Here is a 21,789-nt window from a genome sequence, read left to right as displayed (position 1 = left end):
TTCCGGAAATAATTGTCAATGTCAATTTACCTATTCCTCCGAGGCCGAGTCTTACTCCATTCACCCGAGGACATGTTCCCACCCGAGCAACTCCCTTGTCTCCACTCGGGCGGCTGGTACTGAGACTGGTAGGAATACAACTGTCTATTGACAGAGTGTGGTGAGAATCAGGTGGCGAGGAGAGCTTGATCTTGCCTCCACTCTAGTGGGGACAGAGACTGGTAGGAATACCACTGTCTGTTGACAGAGAGTGGTCACATCCAGATGGCGGGGAAAGCTTGATCTTGTCTCCACTCTGGTGGGGACAGAGACTGGTAGGAATACCACTGTCTGTTGACAGAGAGTGGTCACATCCAGATGGCGGGGAGAGCTGGATCTTGTCTCCACTCTAGTGGGGACAGAGACTGGTAGGAATACCACTGTCTGTTGACAGAGAGTGGTCACATCCAGATGGCGGGGAGAGCTGGATCTTGCCTCCACTCTGGTGGGGAAAGAGACTGGTAGGAATACCACTGTCTATTGACAGAGAGTGGTCACATTCAGATGGCGAGGAGAGCTGGATCTTGTCTCCACTCTAGTGGGGACAGAGACTGGTAGGAATACCACTGTCAAATTCAGATCCAGGTGTGGGCCATGGTCAGGTCGCGAATTTATAGTGAAGTATTCCTACCAGTTTCCTGTGTGACCAGTAACAGAGCTGACTGACCAGGCCGAATCAGTCCTGGCTGCTCCACCGTGTTGACAACATGATGAGAGTGATGAGACAGTCACAGCCAGGCCGCATCAATCTTCGCCGCACTGCCTAGTTGTTAATATGGCGAGAGAGATGAGACAATCACAGCCAGGCCAAATCAGTCTTGGCTGCTCTGCCAAGTTGTCAACATGGTGAGAGAGATGAGGAAGTCACAGCCAGGCCGAATCAGTCCTGGCTGCTCCACCGTGTTGACAACATGATGAGAGAGATGAGGAAGTCACAACTCACAAATCATTTTTGATCATTTATCAGACTCGTCCATTGAAGGTCATCAGGCCTTGTCATTCAGCTGATGTGTTCCCGGTACGCACTTGGCCTAGTCACATGGTTCCAAGGGCCATTTCTAATTGAAAATGGCACGCTGGACATGCGAATTGGCTGCGCACGCAGCATTCGACGAACAGGTTCCCGGACCACAGGCCCTCTCGAGGGATCTCGTATCTCACTAGTGGGGATCAGGATACACTGACTCAATGCAATATTTTGGGAGTTAAGATAATCGTTCATTCAGGGTGTCGTCACTTCCACTGAGGTCGCCGTCAAATAAACCTCAGAACAAAATATGTGGAAGGAAGAATGCAAGTGAATTGATTTGCGAAATTGATACTGTAGTGGTGATTTGTCGTGTTATGATTTGGCGCGTGTTATCTGACCGTGGGTGGTGGACTTATATGGTGTAATACTGATAAGATCACTGCGACTGTCCAGTATATAAACCGTATGCACACGGTCATACTAATGTTCGGCCTACATGTGCGACTGTCCAGTATATAAACCGTATGCACACGGTCATACTAGTGTTCGGCTGCATGTGCGACTCTCTAATTATATCCCATGACGGAAATTCAAAGTATTCAGCTTGCATTTATTTGCCAGATACGCCTGTACAACCAAGGGGCAAGAAAACAAGCTATCACTACAATAGATTATTACGGTCAGAATGAAACCAGACAATGCCTCTCAAACCATATTGCCCGACATCTTTGACCGCGAAGACTTATTGTAAAGATGCTCTGTTTTCTCGACTCTAGGCATCCTCGATAATCCCGAGTCAGTCATATCCTCCTCCCATCGCACACGTTACATAAGCTCGGTCGATAGTGGGGTGTCTACAAAACCAAGACCCAAGACCCAAGACCTACAAAACCAAGACCAAAACTGGGTCTTGGTTTTGTAGACACCCACACGGGTGTCTACAAAACCAAGACCTACAAAACCAAGATCTACAAAACCAAGACCCATCAACATCTTGGATCTTGGGTCTTGGTTTTGTAGGTCTTGGGTCTTGGGTCTTGGGTCTTGGTTTTGTAGACACCCGTCGATAGTGCATGACTCAACTAACATAGTGTTCAGCCTGCATGTGTGACTGTCTAATACAATGTATATGCCATTATTACATTCCTTGACTGCGCGCGCGCCGGCTGATCGGTCAAGGACGAAAGACCTGGTTGCCAATCTCAACTCGTCTGTATATCCCGATGTCATTCAGTCTCTTGTGAGCTGCATTCTCCAAGATCACCGGTTGATACTGTATAATGTCGCTATTGTTTCGGAGAAAGAAGTTGCCAAAACCGGGGAACTGAATTGCGTTCGTCCCATCGTCTTGCCTCGATAACTGACGCTGCTTCATCGAGGTCCCCTCCAGAAAGACCGTCAATGTTTTCTTGTCGCTCTGCAGAACGATGTCTGTTATTTCACTTCTGCTCTCGAATTCGAAGGGTTTATAATAAAATGTCTTTGAGGCGTAAATATAGATTTTCATCAAAGAAAAACCCTGGCGAGTTTTACCAGTAATGGTAGTAAGCAATGGTGTGCTCTTATGCGAATAATAGTACATTTCTTTGAGATTCTTCAATTCCCGAATACATTCGACTCTCAGGTGAACTGAAAGTGACCTTCCGCCAGGTTTCATCTCTTTAACATAACAATGCATGATTACATCATATTCTTCTGATTTCCACATTCCATATGCCATGATGACTATCCCGATCTTCTCGAAAAAAGCGACTTTTGAGCAGTTGAACTGATGTGTTAAAGTTTGAACATCCTGACGAAAGAAGAAAATATCACTGCCTTTCTTCAAGTGACTTCGTTACGATTTACAGAAATATACAAGCATAGACCTAAATAAGCGGTCCGCGATACAAACAAACGACATAGGCCTACTATCTTTGTTGCTAGGACTAGCTGAACGAATCAGCAGACTCTGCCGACCACTCCCAAGACATGTCACGCAGCAAATGCAGCAGCTCATGAAATATACGCCTGCGATGCTAATCTGTGATGATCTATGGTATCCTATAGTATACTATGGTATCGTATTGTGGTTCAAGGGGACATAACATCAGCATCTGTTCAGTGGGGATGCTTGGTGTCCTAACTGTCACCTTGGTTCCAGTCAATCTTACCGTACTCTGCTTGACGAACAGGTATCCATCAGGTTCAAGAGTCATACCCTGGCTCATGTCGCGCAGAGCAAAAATACCCCGAGATAAATTCGCCGTACTAATGATGATGAAGTTTCTCCATTCTCCTATTATCCTAAGCCAATCATCTAACAGCCATCCTTTCTTCCTCAGCGTCTTTCCTCCGCCAAGGATCTTGTAGACATGAAGGCCAGTTTTATACTGTTTGTTTAATGATAACCACTTATAGAACAACAACACGTCCATTTGACCGTGGTAGAAGGCATGGTCAAATTCAATGGTAACATCGAAGGTGAACTCATTTGTACGAATGTAAGTCGTTCTTGGCCCTCTAGACTTAAAAAAACGAGAAAATAAATTCATGGAGTACGTCAGTAAAAAGACCGTTGTGACATATGTGGTTGAGATAGAAAACGTATCAATCTATGTTTCTATATGTTTCAGTGTTCCAAACTAGCCTGGTAAAACCACGCGCCTCCCTGTGAGATCTCGTGATATTTGGGTAGTCGTTCGCTCTGATCAACGTAGCTACGATGCAACCTTGCGTCAGGAATTGGCGGAGGTGCAATGACCTGGGACGGCGAGGCCGTTCCCAAACAATGAGGGAAAAAATAGAAACTGAAACACTCAAAAACGTCACACCGGAGTGCAACAAAACAGCTATATACCACGGTTGCCTTTACAATGTACCCTACACAAAATATGGTCCATGTTTACGGGGTTATTTTCTGAATAAAATGACAGAATATCATCACGATACTTGGAATGATTCGCAAAGAATCCTTGGGAACGCCAGTGAGTATACGAGCAGAACACACGTAGACGGTCAGTTCAAATTAACACATTTATGATCGATGGAAAGGAACAAGGGCTATAGGAGTACTGCTATCTCTCAAAACTGGCAAAAGAGTAAGCTGCGACTACCTTCGCAACTACCTCACCCTTTCCAATTGACCTTGTCTTGAAAACACCAAGGCGCCATTTTCTTTCTTATACGTCACATGATCTACAATTGTACTGCTGTGTCTGCAGCTTTTCTTCTTCAGCTGATATTGAAATGTCTTACATCTTGGATTGTTCTGACAACTGAACGAACACTCTAGTAGGGACGAGGCTCTGTAGCTGGCGATATTCGGCTGGGTCAAGGACAGGTTGAGGTAAACTAAAATAAACGACGACGACGACGACATTCTCCGATGGATTGGAGTGTCGCTCTCTCCCAGCAGGGATACAGACGTTACCAGCAAAAGGAGCAAGGTTTAATTTTCCTTGTAATGATATTCTAGTCCGGATACGAGAGGTTGAATATTCATCGTTTACTGAAAAAGATGGTTTCCTTGATGGCCATCATGGTGACGTCCATTTGATTGTACGTGTACGCAGGTGAAGACGGGAACGAGGCTGGTGTTGCTGATTGAGATGCCAGGGCCAGACCAGACCTCGGCTTCAGTCTCGCAGCAACCAAATGCTCCCTCTGAATCAAAAACAGATTTCGATGAAATACATTTAAATACATGTACTTCGTACTTCGTCGTTCGTAGCTCTTCGCCAACGGTTTAAAAATTTGCTAATGACGACAACGACGACGACCACCACAGCTTTGTAAATTGCAAGCACAACGACTGTAACCACTCGCCCACGCATGCGCAGACGAGCAGGTATTATCAAACAGAAGAGACAGCGAGGACGCATAACGAGGCCAGTCTGGCCTGTCTTGTCGCTACGAGACAGTTCTAAAAGGTCTATTGTACATTTGGACAATATTGACTTCATTATATCGATTCCAGTTTCGTCGTTATAAGCTAAACGATCATCGATATCACATTGTTTGGCGATTTTATTTGTTTCCCAAAGTCTACTCTCATAAATCAATAAGCTGTTTAACGATCGCACTCGATGTCGAGATTCGGTTGCTCATTTCGAGATGTTTCTAATTCAAATAATCAAACAACAAGACTTGGCAGATAATGTATCGGCATCTTTATTCATAGATCTAACTATAAAAGTCTTTACGAAGAAATCGAAAGTCGAATACATTACAAACAATATGATGAGTAAAACTGCTTTCATAGTACACAAGGTTTCCGAGAAATCTCTACAATAGGTCAGAAGGCATATGTTCACTTGGCTAGTTACAAGAAGACTCCTTCGAAGCTCCAACGCAACACCGTGTGCAAAATGAACGATAGATTTATTAACAGGAGGATAATACCACTACTTGCCACCATGCGCCGCCACTGGTAGTATCACAATATTGAGGCAGTTCATGCAGGCCTGCTACAGTCACAGTTTCCCCGATCTGTCAAAATGGAGCACACTATTGGCCACATTCTTGCGTAAACAGATACTGGAACCTCTCTATTAAGGACACCCTCGGGACTGACAAGTTTTGTCCTTAATGAGAGAGGTGTCCTGATTAGAGAGGTCAATTTGAATAGAAACAACCAATTTGGGACCATACATAGTGTCCATAATTGAGAGGTTATCCTAAATAGAGAGGTGTCCTCTAAGGGAGGTTCTATTGTAATTCAATAAATAACTCTTATTTATGGCACTTATGGACTCATAATAATAGCACTGCATGGACGGAACAACAGTTTTTGTTTACATTGCATCGAAAAGGCAAACTACGGAAATGAATCGAAATCGGTGAGGAAGGAGTAGACGTCACGGGGGACAGCAGTCGGTCGGTCAGATGGCATCAGCGCGGGTACAACAAAGGGTCCAAGGGTATTCCATACAAGGCCCTTGGACTCACTGGAAACGATGCTCCACCTTTAGATCATCTTGGCTGCGCTGCCCATGTCAGAATCGCCAGCCTTCTTCCACAAGTACCACCCCAGCGCCATCAGAATAGCCTGAAATAACATACGAAGAATCAGCAGACGATCATCCAAGACAGGATGGTCTCAGACAATTGATGGGTTGATTAATCATGAAGGATTGACTCCTTATCCTATCACTAGATGGCAGGATGTTGAATGAGTAGCTCGTTCTCGCCCGCCATTTTGAGCTTGCCTCGAACAATCGTCGTGCTTACATTTTCGTTTGGGAACCTACCACTCGTATGCACCAACAGCGGCCATTGGCGATCTTGGCATATCTGACAACAAAATCCGAAACAAATCTCGACAATACAGTCTTAGAGTGTGAAAGCATTGCTTTTCTGACAATCTTTGGGTAGGACAGATAAGGACAAGTCACCTCGGCGTTGATTTGACCTTTTAGAGTCTTACACATTATAGAAAGGCATCCTCATCTTCCCGAACAGAATGTTGGCTTCAAGCTTGCGGTAAGATATAAATGGTGTGCTCAAAAGCTTCCCCAAATGAGGCTTTAAAAAAAAACGTAGATGGTATGTGCAGGATGTACTTACCAAGAATACGAGAGGCATGGCAAGAGCCACGTACATGTAGGTCGTATATTCAGACACGAACTTTTCAATCTTCGAGAAACAGCCCTGAAAGAGATAGACTGAGATAGACTGATACCATTATCGTATGGTGGTACCAGTGGTCCTAATGCATGAGGCTACTGTGTAGTGGCCAATGTAGAAGGTGACATCGTTTGAGTTTATTGGGACATTGTTCCATCCATCAGATGGCGTGAAACAGTGGACATTTTGATGAATCATGTACAGCTAAGGGGCTGGGTCGTGTTTGAATCAGCAATATATACAAGTACAAGTGCTAATACTTTCGACTCCCTTTAAAGGGCGGACAAGAAATTGAATTAGATATAAAGTCATTATCTACCGTGTTCTTGTACGGACTACTTCCCGTCAAGGGACATTGGTCATCCTTCAACGTGACACTTGGGAAGGCGCCATTCATCTGGCAACATGAGATTGGGATCAGAAGTGTACCTGGTGATGAGAAAAGCAACACACTGGTTAGAATTTGTCCTACTTTCAGTGAATAACACATTGCACTTCGTTTGGTAGCTGCGGGTTCCCGGGAGCAGGTTTTGGTGCCGTGGCCATAATCGCTTGGGCTGCAGGTACAAGTATAGGGAGGCGCCTCGGTTTTAGCTGAACCCTTTAGAGCAACATTAAATACATTCCTGTGTTGTTAGCGCCTTTTACTGAATCTTGCACGTGCGGATTTCACACAAAATGGTGGTGGCCTGTTGCAGAGGTATCATGCTATAGCCGCCCTCTCATGTGCAGCCAATCTTTGTAGGCCTGCGCCAAGCTTACCTGTTACCTTGACATTTTTCGTACTGAATGCAACCTGCTTCTCCCACTTCTTGCATTTATCAAAGTCGTGCCAGTTGTCCATACCACAGCAGTTGAACTGCAAGAAAAGTAACCACAACATACGTTCACCCATCCTTTAAATACGCAATAATTCTTCCGTTTTGACAAACAAAAGCTCAGAAAATTCAAAGTTCTGTACTCATAGTCATCAGCATGTCATTTCCTTCTTTGACCATATGGGTGTTTTCTGTCGGTTTTCTGGGGACAGATCGATCGCTTTTCGACCTGGAGATTACAATATCAAACCGCGCTTGTAATGGACATCTCTGTTTGGAGAGTCTAACCCTGTATCTGCTTGGAGAATGGAAATCCGATCTGCAAAAATGGCTTCCCGGATATTCAACAGAAACTTAATCACTGAGAAAAATATTGAAAAAGGACTTACGTATATCTGTACGATGTTCACCACGAGAGAGATACCGTTGGTGGCATTGATCCCGACGAAATTGTCCACTATCTCTTTCTTTACCTGTGCCTTCGCATCTGACTTTACCTACCATTGCAAAGACCAAGACAGTAAGAAATCATGCAATGACCGAATCTGTCAATTTTGGTCGAACATGGCCGATGACCACAAATATGGCCGAATGTTGCCGAATATGGCCGAACATGACCGAATATGACTGCACATGGCCGAATATCCGAATTATGACCGAATAGGGCGTAAATCTGGTCTTATATGTTTGATTGTTCCCGATATTCCCATATTTTCATGCAATGGGCAGCTTGAGAGACCACGACCTTTCAATTGGAGGAACAGAAAAACGTGTCAATCCGTTTTTCCCAAACAATATGCGGAAACACTCTAAAACGATCCATCAAGGTTCAGTTTACCATGTTTACTGGAGACAATGGTTTGGAGGAAGGCATTGAAACAAGGTTTGGAGGAGGACAAAATCAGTTTACAGAAAACGAGTCGACTGTTTACCTGAGCGGCGCCCGCGATGATATAGATGACACCCACCAGCATACCAACGAAGACTATCGTAACCATGATCGCATACTGAAAAAGGTAACTCGGGATTTGCAGCAAAACAAAAGGTCATTTTGGTCTGGTGATGGGAGAAAATTTGTCCCAGCAAGGATAGATCAGATAGAGTGTATCGGGGACAAAATACTCGGTCATGATATTCTATAATGCGCCTTTAATCTCTGAGGTTTGAGAGGTCTTGAGTTTCGATAGGGAAGGACACTTCAATAGGGAAGGACACTTTTCCAGGGGGGGGGGGGACTGCTACACCAGCAATCACAGCATTAGTTGGGTTATGGGGGTCAGTAGCACAAACAATAGTAAGGGTGTTGTTAATGGCGCTCGCTAGATGGCGCTTGCTGTCACTAGGGTAAAATATTGCATTGACGTCATTTTCCCGACCATTTCCGAGCATAGATTAGGACACTCGAAGATTGCCGGTGACCTACGATGATAAGGCAGACTCGTTTGTTGCAACAGGCGCCATAGCAACCAAACATGGAGACGATGAAGAAGAACGCCCCAATCACGATCAGGGGTATGGCGATGCCATTCACGATTGGTTTGAGTTCATTGTACATGGCCAGGAGGTCGACCTGAAACAAGATGGTGGGGTTAGAATAGCATCAAGTCCGGGCGACATGGGACAATATCGAGGATGATGTCATTTCATGTTGGACCCTTGACGACACGGTCACAACAGCGATCTTTTGTAGGCGACGACTGCAGTATAGATGGATGGGTATCCGCATGGTCAAAGAGCTGTACGCACGTGCCAAGGCCTCCACACATAGCTGTGAGAGGTCGCGTCGCGGAGGTTGCGCACAACAATAACCCTTCACCTCTGATGTGGTTCAAGATAATGTTTGATCAAATACCGCGAGAATGGTGTTTTCCGAGAGTTTTTATTGCAAAGGTCCCTCAGGTTAAGAGATCAATGAACAATGAACATGAAAACGAGCTCACGTTAGCCATGCCTTGATCCTTGAGTACGTCAGCCGCACCTTTCAAGCCTTGTCGAACGTATTCGGCGGCAAACTGGGTGAATATCCCCACAGCTAACAGCAGGAACCCGAGAAGCTGCAAAGAAATGATTCTTGAGAGCATGTGGCGAAAACAACATATCAGTAATCGTGCTCAAATCGTGCTATCTTTGAGCAAGAATTTTGTGCCTGTCACTGACATTTATTCCGTTCGCTTTCCACTGGCATCATTTTCAAACCCACGTGATGACTTATTGGCCAATCAGAAGATGCCGGTCCTGCTCCTCCAGCACAGCCTTCGGAATTAAACCAATCAAAAGGGCCGAAATCTGCACCCCCGACATGCTCATTTGCAATGAGCCAATTAGGAGGCTCATTTTTTGGTTTGTTCCGGTAAAACTACGTTTCTGAAATGGGCGAATGGCGATACTTACCCCTGTTAGTATGTTGAGCAGGATGAGGAAGACCTTGGCCACACACTCGCACCCGCAACCCATCGTTTCGGTTTGAAGTTACCTGAATAGTTGAATAGAACGGAACTCCGTGTTACATCTCAACTGCCTTCAATGTCATTCAGAACAGTATTATACAGTGTGACTTGTGTTGATTTGACTTTTTTACTTCTGTATCAAATCGATATCACATCTGTGCTTGTTCTCGGTATTCCATTGTTTCCATGCAATAGGCAGCTAGAGAGACATTGAATGTTCGATAATACACTGAGAACCAACGAGCCAATCTGTCTTTCATGGTTCAAAACTGTGAAAGAAAACTTTATGAAACGGAAACATTCAAAAACGTCACACGACAATGTAGTTCGAAAGTGTACTTCAGAGCAATTTAACAAACGGTTGTCGGTAAAGTTCAATAAAAAAACTGTGAAAGAAAACTTTATGAAACGGAAACATTCAAAAACGTCACACGACAATGTAGTTCGAAAGTGTACTTCAGAGCAATTTAACAAACGGTTGTCGGTAAAGTTCAATAACGAATTAGGGAATGTGTGCTCATACCACCGCTACACTACGGCTGACCAAAACCATGTAAAAACCAAAGTTGTCAGAGTGTTATTTTCAAAGACTTTCATATCTATTTTTCCCTGTGAGCTCACAATGGGGAGTTTTCGCAACCCTTATGAAGAACTACGAACGCCGAATGTAAGGGTATCTTTTCGACTACGGTTTCCACTTGAGCAGTAGATTCCCCCGGATCCATCGTGCTACAAGTAGGACGATTCACCGCAGCCGTTTATGATGAAATCGCGAAGGACTCGATGACATCACATAGACCTTCGCACGTCGTAATTCGTTATTCGTAGGGGTGGTGAAACCTGCTTAGGACAATAAACACAGACAAGTCATTAGAAAATGCAACTTCAGATAGAGATCTTGAGATTCTAAGGTGCCTTTAACGCGTTCCCATTACCAAAGCTGGTCTAAACCTACAGACCCATCCGCGAATAAACATCCAGATAGAATCGCACGGGTCACCTAGTACTATGGTTGATATACACCACATACAGGATCTCTGTATTTGTCATGCGAAGACTCATATCTGATATCAAAAGAGCTTTATTCTCAGTTAAGAGTTTCTGCCCTTCGTCTATTCAGCAGGAGAAAGGTATGACTTCGCCCATGCCGTGACTGGCGGGGCTTTACAATCGACACCTGAGCAACGACATAGATATGTCCCAAACATTGCTATCGTGTATCGAAAACTGGGTTATCACACCCATGTTGAGACGCCGCGACAGTGGGTGAGGTCAAGTCTCGAGTAAAATTGGATTGAGTAAAAGTTGAGTTTACTTTTAGTTAACATGAACTCTTTACCCCAGGTTCAGGTTAACTCTGAGTAAACTCGGAGTATACTCAAAGTTAACCCAGAGTATACTCAAAGTTAACCCTGATATAACCCTGGAGTAATTCCCAGTAATTGCCTTACCAGGAACAGATTCCATGAATCCTGAATCTGAGAATCTATGTATAGTAGGCTACATGCAGTATACCAGTTTCATGCTTCACACAGAGCTGTCTACAATACTCAATAGATTTATTTGAAGATGGATAAGGGGAAAAAGAGATTTCGTTGGACTGAAGAGAAGATGCTGTCCAGTTTGAATTACCTCAGGGAGAACCATAAGAAGTTCAAGCTAGCGAAGAGGCACCAGACACTTACTGACTTTTTCAATGATGTCGCTAAAAGCCGGCCTCCTGGTGAAGTTTTCTCGTCTTTCTTGGTCGGCAAGAGCTACTAGGACAGGCATAAAAAACATGGCTGACAACTTTTCACCCTACAGAACTTTACTCAAGACTTGACTTCTTCCCAAGTAAACTCAGAGTTAACTCCTAGGAGTTTAAGTTTACCCTAATGCATTATTCAATTCAGTTTTATCAAAGATGGCGGCTCTGCTTGGGTTGAGTAAACCCTGGGGTATAATTTGAGTAAAACTTTGCACAAATCCAGAGTTTACTCTAGGTAAACCTGAAGTAAACTTTACCCCGGTTGAGAAGTCAAATATCGGGTATACTGGGGGTTATCTTTACCCTAGGGTAAAAATCTCAGGGTTACCTTCACTTTACTCGAGACTTGACCTCACCCAATGAGTAGACGGCAGCTAACAGTGTTGACTAAGTGTGAGTCATATGGCAAACACGCAAGTTATAGAAAAAGGCATCACGTCTTCATTTTCAGAAAGCCCCGTGATGAATAGATCTTCCTTCTTTGCTAAATATGGCTCTGAATTATTATATAGGTGGTTTAACGACCTTAACAAACATTCTGACGTCAAGCGCATCAAAATGATAGAGAATTGAAAACAGATTTAACTTGGAAGATGTGGAATTTCGAACTGTTGATCCAAAATGATCGCACACACATCCACCTACACTTTACTCTAAAACCTTTAATGGATGTTCTTTGTTAGAACAACATACTGAAACACGGTGTTGGATGACGCTTAGTTCTTATTGCTTCTTAACTCAGAAAATCATATTCTGAAAGAAAAATAATGCTTGCTGTTGGTGAGTTACAAGTTAATTTAGAAATCTACAATTCAGACCTGGGCTAGTACACGGTCCATTGTCTTTAAACAAAGCCCACTCTCACCTGTACAGGCGTTAAATCAAATTTGTCTTCCGTCTTATCAAAGGGTGATAATGACAAATCTTGATAAAATAAGACCCCTCGAAACAGTTTTCATGGTGGTCGATATGCCTACAAATAAACCTGATGTTTACATAAAATAAAGCTAAAAGGTAGACTTACCTTACTCGGGGATTGAAAATATAAGTTTCTAGATCTTCAACCTTTCTGAAACAAACCTCGAAAACTAATGAACAACTCGTTGCTTTTATGATGATCTCGAACTGCGTCGGTCCCTATCAAAATACGTATAGGATTCCTTTTTTAAAAGAATATCGAATGGCCTAGATCTATTGACGATCGTTTTTCAATAACCGTGACCCGTTTCTAGTTCCAAGCTAACTCAAAACAAGATGAACGTGCATTAAATTGTCTAGTTTCTCTTGTGTCTCGTTCAGGCTGAATGAAACCTCGATGTCGTGACGAAAGTTGGCGGCCATGCCTGATTGGAAATTTCATGTACCTCGTCTTCGGTGTTTTGTGTGTCAAAAGGTTATTTGGAATACAATTCAACGTCTTATATGCAGGATGAGATCTAAATTGAACCCATGCTTCTTCACAATTCTTGATATTTGCCAATGAATAAATTATACTAGGTATAGGTACCAAGACCTAGTTCTTTTATGTCAGATGATATCTCACTGAGCGTAAGACCGATTTGTTTAGCAAGCCGAGGCAAGCGCGTTTAAAGGTAAACATATTTTCGCTGTCATTTCCGTAACCAGAGGTTACACACTAAAATACAGTGCGCAAGACCAGATTGGATAAAAGAAAAATTTGAAATTCAAATTACTGATCACATGTATGGATACATTTTTTCCATTATTTGTAAAAACATATTTTTTATGAATATCCTCTGAATGAAAGAACAACATAATGAAGTATCAGCAGCCTCAATAGGCAGAGGTGTGTGGTCTCGTGAATGAAATTTACCCGGCGCCACGGCCAAAGAGTTGATGCACTGGAACTCTGGGACATTTTGGCCTGGGGGGAGAGACAACTGAGACGAACGAGAGGGGCTCTAGACTTGAATCCGCAAGCAGCCAAAAGCTCACCATCGTCTACACACTCCATCCTCACAAACTCGTCGAGGTGCACAACGCGGCACTCCCCCAGTTCGACATGCCTGATCGGCTTCATCCTTACCTCACGCTGCTTCAAATCGGTCATCAACATGGCCCACTACAGACATGACCTTCCCAGGCATGCCAGCTAGGGCTGATCTCGGCAGTGTTCGAGGCACAGTCTTGCTCACGCTGAAACTCAAGGTGATGAGGAGTTGTAATAAGCAGAAGAGACCATGGATCCGCTACGACGTCGGGAAATTGAAGGAGCCAACAATTTGGTGCAAATGTTGTGGCAAGCGTATTTAGACACGGCTTGGTGGCGAGATCGCAGCTTTGAATCAGTCTCCATCAGGGCGATGTCAATACCCTCACGGAAGAAATCAAAGAAGTCTTGCACAAAACTTCCGCAAAGTTCTTGGACAACAAAGGATGAAACGAAACCCTGGATCCCAGATGACATTCTCGAACTCTGCGACGAGAGACAAAAGCTCGAGAAGGTAAACAAGCTGAATGCAGAGGCCGGAGAACAATACGACACGGCTTCAAAAGTGGAAGTTCCACAAAGGAACAAATCTTCATATCATATTGCAAAAAACACCCCAGACAACCAAAGGGCACTACATCACAGCTTCATCGACTCCAAGAAGGCGTTTGACCGCGTGAGACACGAAGGCCTGTGGAAGGTCGTGAGGGACTACAGTATCGATGAACCTTTGGTCAGAATCACCAAAGCGCTCTATGACAACGCATCTAATCGAGTGTTCCAGAACAACCAAATCGGTGAGTTCTTCAGACCGACTATCGGAGTCAGACAAGGATGCCTTCACTCACCTGCACTCTTCAACGTTTTCCTTGAATGAGGACATCAATCAGGAGGCGCTGATGAACTTCGAAACATCGATCTCCATTGGAGGCAGACCACTGAGCAACCTACGCATGCCAAACACCATCGGCCTGATGATAGGTAACGGAGGAGAACATTAGGATCTGTCTACCCAAATCGAGGGAAGTAGCGGCGCCTATGATATGATAGTTCCGATCGCAACCTATAGAAACATACCGATTCCCTACTCTCGCAGGCCTCGGTCTTCCTCATAGTACCTGGGTCGAGGTGTTTCGTTCCGAATTTCTGAATCCCGAATAGCATCATGGTGATTCTGAATTCATTTGGCCAGTTCATGTACAGCGATTCTGAGATTTGGAATACCCGGTTGAGTTTGACCTTGAGTCGTCGTTGCTGTTGTTTATAAACCAGAATGCGTGCCCTTTGCTGTCGGCAAGTTAAGAAAGCAACTTCTGCTACAGGTAGACGATACTAACATGACTGACAAGGATGAAGGGTCACTTTGTTTATTGCTGGTGCCGATTTGTACAAAACTTGATAACTATTCAACATTTCAAGGCTAACAAACTACAAACCGGTAGTACATATATCTACTCTATATCGACTCACTGGTCGCTCGAGTACAGTTTCCAAGTTCTCAAGTTTAATTCCCATGACCCTCAAATGTCACAAAAAGTAACCAATCAAAGGTTTGTAATTCACTGTTGATTAGCATACTAAAGTTCCTGGCCAATCAGGAAGTCCACAGTGTGTTGCCTCTTTGCGTATTTTGGTGTCTTGTAATGTGCAATCACGATGTCTTCATTCGTTGCCCTTATGAAGTCCTTTAGCCCAAGAAATGACCATTTCTTCAGCTGTATGACCGTCAGTGGACCGAGTTTATCCTTCTCCCTCAGATCATGATAGTCTAAGGATACTTCTCGTAATGCTTCGTCGAACTGAAACAGAACATTAACTGTTACATTACATGCAGTTACATATCCCCTGAACCAGGTTAATCAATAATGGTCACAAGATCAGCACTAACTTTCATCAATGATCCGTCTCAAAAGCATAATACCGTTCCAGTAATGGTTCGGGATGCTTGGAAAGCTCTTGCAAAAAAATACATCTATGCAGACTGGTGTAAATAATGACTCGGCATTTCCTCCTGCGTCCATCCAGAAGAGATGCAGCTGCTTCCGGAAGGTGTTCATCAACACAACGCCTAACCCATAACGATGACATTATTGGACTCCGTGGCATTGCTCTAGAACCTATCGTGTCTCGTGTCTTTAAAGGGTTCGCTCTAGAATCTATGGTGTCTGGTGTCTTTGAAGTGTTCGCACTAGAATCTATGGTGTCTGGTGTCTTTGAAGTGTTCGCTCTAGAATCTATGGTGTCTGGTGTCTTTGAAGTGTTCGCACTAGAATCTGTGGTGTCTGGTGTCTTTGAAGTGTACGTACCATCTGTTTCTCCTGGTCTGTAAGCCTCTCTCGCTTGTCTCCGTGAGGCTGAAGCTGCAGCTCAATCAGGAGGATATAACTCGGTTTAGCATCGTCTTTTTCTGCAATATTCAAAGTCAAACAATAGCTTGACATCACCTTTAAACAAATGAGGTTCAGGAACGGTTTGATTGCGGGTTTTTTTGGCCTTTCTTGTTTCCCTTTAACACAAATATAGGAAATTCGAAAATGTAGTTCCTGAAAAACGAACTCAGCTTGATGTCGTAGGTTAAAGTCGACATAGCAAGACTGCAACAGCTTCTGTGCTACGGATGTGAACAATATGGGCATGTGGACAAGGTATACTGATGGTCAAATGCCCCAACTGTATGTAACCAGGAGAAAAGCTCTACTCATTGGATGGGAAGTCCTTACTTACTCTCCTTTAACCTGGCGTTGTCTGTGACCGTGTAGTCCACCACCGTAAACTGTGGAATATCCTCCAAAACTTTCAAGATGGCATCTTGGATGGCTGATTCTGTTGTTCTTTCACCCGCTAAGCTGATGGTTTGGTCCAACCTATACATGAAATGATACTGGGGTACCTCATCAAAGTATCCGCAGATCTTGATGATGTCACCGGTTCTGTAACGGTAGAGACAGCGGTTTGTGGTGACGACAAGTTCATATTCTTGACCAATCTCAGGCTGAAAGAGGACAGGAAAGAAGCTGATTGACGTTGGCAGGGCTTCTAGAAGTTCATAACCTTTGTCATGATGGCCACAGCGTTGATATATTCTAAATCAAAATATTTTTTTGAATTCTTTGAAGTACCAGACGTACCATACTGCAGGGATTCTATGTACTTGTTACCTCGTCCCCTACTGCTAGATGATCGGATCGTCAAAACGGAACCCACGGTCAAGGATGACTTAAGTAGGCCTGTCTGCCTTGGATGACCTTATTGAGAGATGTGGGTTATTTTGTATCGACCAGGTATGACGTATGGTGTCGTAGACGTCGTGGCTCATTGTTAACGTACTAGAACTCACCTCGTCCTCAATAAGTACCGTCATAGGGTTTTCCTTCATAACCTCGCCTATAGGAATGAATTCATAGAACGTGTGACAAACTAAAGGCGTGTATATTGGATTCTTTTCTCCTGGGTTAAGATTGGTTCCGTAGAAACCTTCAGTTGAGGCATGATAGTTGGAAGCAACGGTCACGTGACCGAAGTACCGTCGCTGCAGGCCAAGGGCAGCACTTTTGAAAGTCCCGGATGTGAAGAGCTCAATGGCGTCGAGTTTCGGCCACAAGCGACGGAATATGTTTGTCTGGCAGCATCTAAGCTCAGCCCTGGCCTCGTTGGCGCGTGCGGGGTCAGGTGTGAGGAGTTCTACTAAAGAATCACGTATTTCTGTGGGTATGTTGAGGTGTTTTCTCAGTGTTCCTTTCTCGATATCCTCGCAGAGTGACTTCCAGTGTTTTTCTAATGTTGCAATGAATCTGTGAGCGACACACGGAAAGAGGAATGATATGATTCTGAGATTACGTTCTCTTAGCCCAAAAAGAGCGTGAATGTAGGTCAAGGACATTTCATCATAGATGTCATTTGCAATAGATGGCGTTGTGAACGTTTCTAACTTTTTGGGTGTGACCGATACAGAATAAGGACCAATCAGGAGTTTGTTTGGACCTTCCTTAGCAACCAGTGTTGGAGTCACGCGCAGTGACTTTTGCAGACGGAAAGCATTTGGAAAGTGTGGTTTGTTTGCGTACGATGTCATGCTCACGACTTCCATCATCTCCTTCACAACAGATCGCAGGATTGGAAACATTTTCCCATGACCCGTCGTACCGGAAGTGACCCCGAGATACCTGACGTGTTCCGATGTCAGGATGTTCTCTTCTCCGTTCATGATCTGATTCACGTACGATTCATATTGCGAGTAATCCGTAAGGGGGTGCTGTGTGACCAAGTCCTCCACGGATTCCATTGATCTAAACACGTGTTCCTTCCCATAGTTCGTGTTCTGATTAACCCTAACAAGACCCAGTAGACATTCCTCTTGTGCTACAGCCGCATGCTGAGCTCGATCCCTGAGTCGACCCCACTGGCGGTATCCAGTGACATAGCGGTACCAACCAATGACGTAATGATCCCACATGGACCTACATGAATGGCTCTCACTTGGATCACATCGCCAGAGGTCAAAGGTCACGATGATGACAGACGGCAGAGCCAGAGAGAGACAACCTGTAGGAAATGAGACATTTTTAAGATGGCCGCCAAATGATCAGTAATGCTATCAATATTACCGTAGAGGTTGCATTGTCGAATTTCTTTTCATCATCATTTTGGTTTTGCGATCGTATTTGTATTATTTGGAGTTGTGAGGACTTAGTCCACACTGACTTACACATTCATCCCCTGCGGGTCCTGAAGTTTGTTCTGATATAGGCTCTACAGAAAATAATAGTTTCATGCCTCGTTCAAAGCACACTGAAGAGCCTGGAATATGACCTCCTCGAAACCCACACCGATTCAGAGAGAGCTATCTAGGCTCTCCCGGGTTTCGAACCGGACCCGATTGCCGAGTAAACCACGGAGGTTAACCCTAAGGCTTTGGGCTAAATGAGGCTCCTCTTGCTTTTACTTACATGTTATGGCCAGGAGAAAACACTCAATCAATGTTGAGACGATCTCGAAGAGATTCAAGAAGGCCAACCAGCTGACTGCCCACGTGATCAGACACGTGATGCCAAACAGCAGCACCTTGCCACGTAATGACGCCATCCTGTTGTGGTCGTCGTTATATTGGACTGTATCTGTAAAAACATGAGAACTGTAGGACTCACAGGGCGGAGCAAGGTTCAAAGCAGTGGACACAACGGGATGCGAGACACCCTATTCCACAAGTACGCGGCACGACAGACAGGCCTACCGACGATGATGACAACGAGTAATGTGCTCTACAGGCGGGCTGTGGAGTCATCAGAAATGACTTCTGGCCATATGTCAGAGAGCGGCTCCTTGGTAGGAATGGTAGCAAACTACACCTGATAGAAAGAGCTAAGAGAGTTCAACAGTGTCTCTCTGAAACCAAACCTCATGGTTGCATGGTTCACGACGAAATTGTAACATCTGTCATACTGTCTCAGTGAATAATGAGACAGACAGACTGTCGCCCTGATTTATACAGACATGTGAAATCACGACTCAGTGATCGGCTGATATAGGCCTATGAATATTCCTGCAATGCTATTCTGATTTAGTGTAGCTGAGCGCTTCCCATTTGGCGGGTGCAATAGCTAACCAGCGAACAGCAAGACAACCTATATGGCGACAATGCAAATCTTACCTCCTTTTTGCAAATTTGCATCCGACCAAGCAGCAACAAATCGAGAAAGTCAGCTTTCTGTTGACCAGACGATAGGAGACATGGTGAATACAGTACAAGCCGTGCACATGCTGTATTCGAGTATAGACCTAAATAGGAACAGCTGCGCCGCTTGTGAACCCATTAGAAACATAACAATACAATTATTGATTGAATCATGATATATCATGCCAGAAAAGAATGTAGGTCGACTTGTTTGTTCGATATGTGGCCGCGTGATGGCACCAATGTCATCTGGGGACATGAAAGATGTGAATATTTTGTTTGCGTTGTGTTGCAAAGCAGACGTGACTGCGAACAAAGAAGTTGGTCTCTTTACAGGCGAGGGTATGGTACCTGAGGGCTATTTAGTGGGTCTAACAGCAAGACATTTTTGCATTTAGCTCCTTTCGCTGAATCCAAGATGGTGGACAAAATCCAACATGGCTGCCACATTAGTTATCCGGAATGTAGCACCGATCGAGTGGTGAAGTCGGTACTGCGAAGAGGTCTACTGACACAAGGTGAACTCTAAGCTAACCAAGCCTACTATACTATTGGTTGTTGGTATTGATCCCTCACAATATGAATAACAGATGCCTGCGAACTGGGCAGAAACTGGCTCTGCCTCGGAGGAAAATATTGGTCTCTGAAGCCGTAACTCCCTCAAAGATCACTGAATGTGGGGGAGAAGACGTGTACAAAGCGACGACACTAATGCCACAACTTGCCATTTTAGTAATGAGGAGAAAGGAACTATGTTTTAAAACTATCTTTGTATTTGAATGTCAATAACATCACAGTAATTTATCACAAAATATGCTATCCTGCGCCACCTATTGGCATTCTTAGCTTTCACTCGCCAGTGGAACGCTGCGAACAATTGAGTTTTGAAATACATATCCGGGACCTACTAGGGTAATGAGAGTCAGGACTGGCAGAGAGAATGTCCTTCAATCTGCTTGGAGTGAGAAAGAGCGATGGTGCTGTTTCGATTCCCAAATCTCTGCCTGGTTTGGCAGTTTTATTTATCCTTGCCCTTGTTTTTGTCCTTGCCGGTAGATGTCGCTTCGACTGCCATGCTCCCTGGCGCCACCCTCCTCTTGCTCCTACCCCAGTCGTGGTTGAGCACCCAACAGAGGATGGCCAGGACCACGATGCCCATGATGAACAGAAAGCAACCAATGCCAGTGAAGACAGCGCCGATGGTCACCTTGTAGCTGAAGGAAATGAGAAACGCTATTACAGGATGGACATCCAAAATCATACTTGACTGACAACTATCAATCTATACAAACCAAGACTAGAGAATGGCCAAGATGAACCTGGCTTTGATAAACATGGAACAATCCGATGAAAAGTGTGCCGATATCTCATGGTAGACTCCTTGGGCAGTCATGTCCTCTTTAGGCCTGGAGAAGCGACTAGGTCGGGCCACTGCGGCTGTAGTGTGCGGTACACGCAGGTGTAAAGGAGTCGTTTGGGCAAAATATTGCAGTATTGTGGACCAACCAACCTCGACAATGAACCTCATCAGCAGACTGCAATATTGGGATAGCAAAGTAGACACTGCGCAACTCAGGCAAAACGCCCATAGTGAGTGTAGATCAAATATTTATCGCCCTGCCCGTAACACTGTGTGGATATGGGTTGCCGATGCAGCAGACAACCGAAATATGACTTACACTTCAGGATCCGACATGAAGAAGAAGAGAAGAGGCCCTCCGATACAAATGAAGGCTATGCCAATCAACATCGTCCCCAGGATACAGAACTTGCATGATTTGTATCTTTTCTTTCCGATGTCTGGATCGTGGATGTCGAACCAGATGCAACACTCGCAGCCTTCGCCGCGACCCATTTGTCTGTTTTGTCGCCTGAAAGGGATTAGTTCGAATCATCGTATTGGACATCACACTGCAGCTGCGTTTGGGGCACAGTAACAAGGGTAGTTTCCCAGAGTAATTTATATGAGATGACAATTCTACACTACCGATTTGAAATCCAGCATGCAGATATGAAGAAATGAATACCATGTGCCCTTAGCAGAACCTTGTGCTGAAACCTTTTGGTGAAACCTTGAGGTGAAACCTTTTGGTGAAACCTTGAGGTGAAACCTTGTGCTGAGAGCAGTAGGTGAAATTGTGGGATCTGTGGGTGACATGCTAACGTAGTTGATATGGTAATGAAGGTATCCTTCACGGGATTGGACTTCATCAGGGGGAACGTCTTATCAAGCCCATATCAACATTAAAAGGGGACAAACGTTGATGATGATAACTAGGTACGTACCTCTGTCTTCGCCTAGAACATATTATAACAACTCCCCAATGGTCGCTATGTCCGTGTGCGAAAGCAAAGCAAAGATATACAACGATATATCACATTTGACTGTCGTGTTGATCTACGCAGTCAGTCAGGGATGACTATGCAAAGATGCCTTTAGAATTTCACCGAGTCTTTTACTGATCGGGGCCCGATATGAAGAAAAATTGAATGACCGTTGACAGTGTTTTTCTTGTTGATAAGCGACCTGATATTG

At 44.4% G+C, this 21,789-nt stretch overlaps 2 protein-coding genes across 2 annotated transcripts; both read right to left on the bottom strand.

Moving 5' to 3' along the window:
• Nucleotides 1–5,145: 5,145 nt before the first annotated feature.
• LOC135502655 (tetraspanin-3-like) lies at nt 5,146–12,805 on the bottom strand. Its single transcript, XM_064795611.1, has 10 exons — nt 12,656–12,805; nt 9,826–9,907; nt 9,375–9,488; nt 8,858–9,004; nt 8,367–8,441; nt 7,824–7,931; nt 7,379–7,475; nt 6,936–7,045; nt 6,557–6,640; nt 5,146–6,038 (listed from the first exon to the last, which is right to left on the bottom strand). The coding sequence occupies exons 2-10, from the start codon at nt 9,886–9,888 to the stop codon at nt 5,958–5,960; spliced, it is 879 nt and encodes a 292-aa protein (XP_064651681.1). The 5' UTR covers nt 9,889–9,907; nt 12,656–12,805; the 3' UTR covers nt 5,146–5,957.
• A 293-nt stretch (nt 12,806–13,098) lies between these two features.
• LOC135502654 (uncharacterized) lies at nt 13,099–21,754 on the bottom strand. The gene is made up of 9 exons (XM_064795610.1): nt 21,540–21,754; nt 20,933–21,124; nt 19,230–20,467; nt 18,529–18,696; nt 16,920–18,124; nt 16,307–16,574; nt 15,889–15,989; nt 14,431–15,381; nt 13,099–13,788 (listed from the first exon to the last, which is right to left on the bottom strand). The coding sequence occupies exons 4-8, from the start codon at nt 18,662–18,664 to the stop codon at nt 15,160–15,162; spliced, it is 1,932 nt and encodes a 643-aa protein (XP_064651680.1). The 5' UTR covers nt 18,665–18,696; nt 19,230–20,467; nt 20,933–21,124; nt 21,540–21,754; the 3' UTR covers nt 13,099–13,788; nt 14,431–15,159.
• Nucleotides 21,755–21,789: the final 35 nt, after the last annotated feature.

Source organism: Lineus longissimus, chromosome 18, assembly GCF_910592395.1.
Source record: "Lineus longissimus chromosome 18, tnLinLong1.2, whole genome shotgun sequence".
NCBI classification, from domain to species: domain Eukaryota; kingdom Metazoa; phylum Nemertea; class Pilidiophora; order Heteronemertea; family Lineidae; genus Lineus; species Lineus longissimus.
The sequence above is the reverse complement of the archived record's forward strand: the minus strand, read 5'-3'. Positions and strand labels throughout refer to the sequence as shown.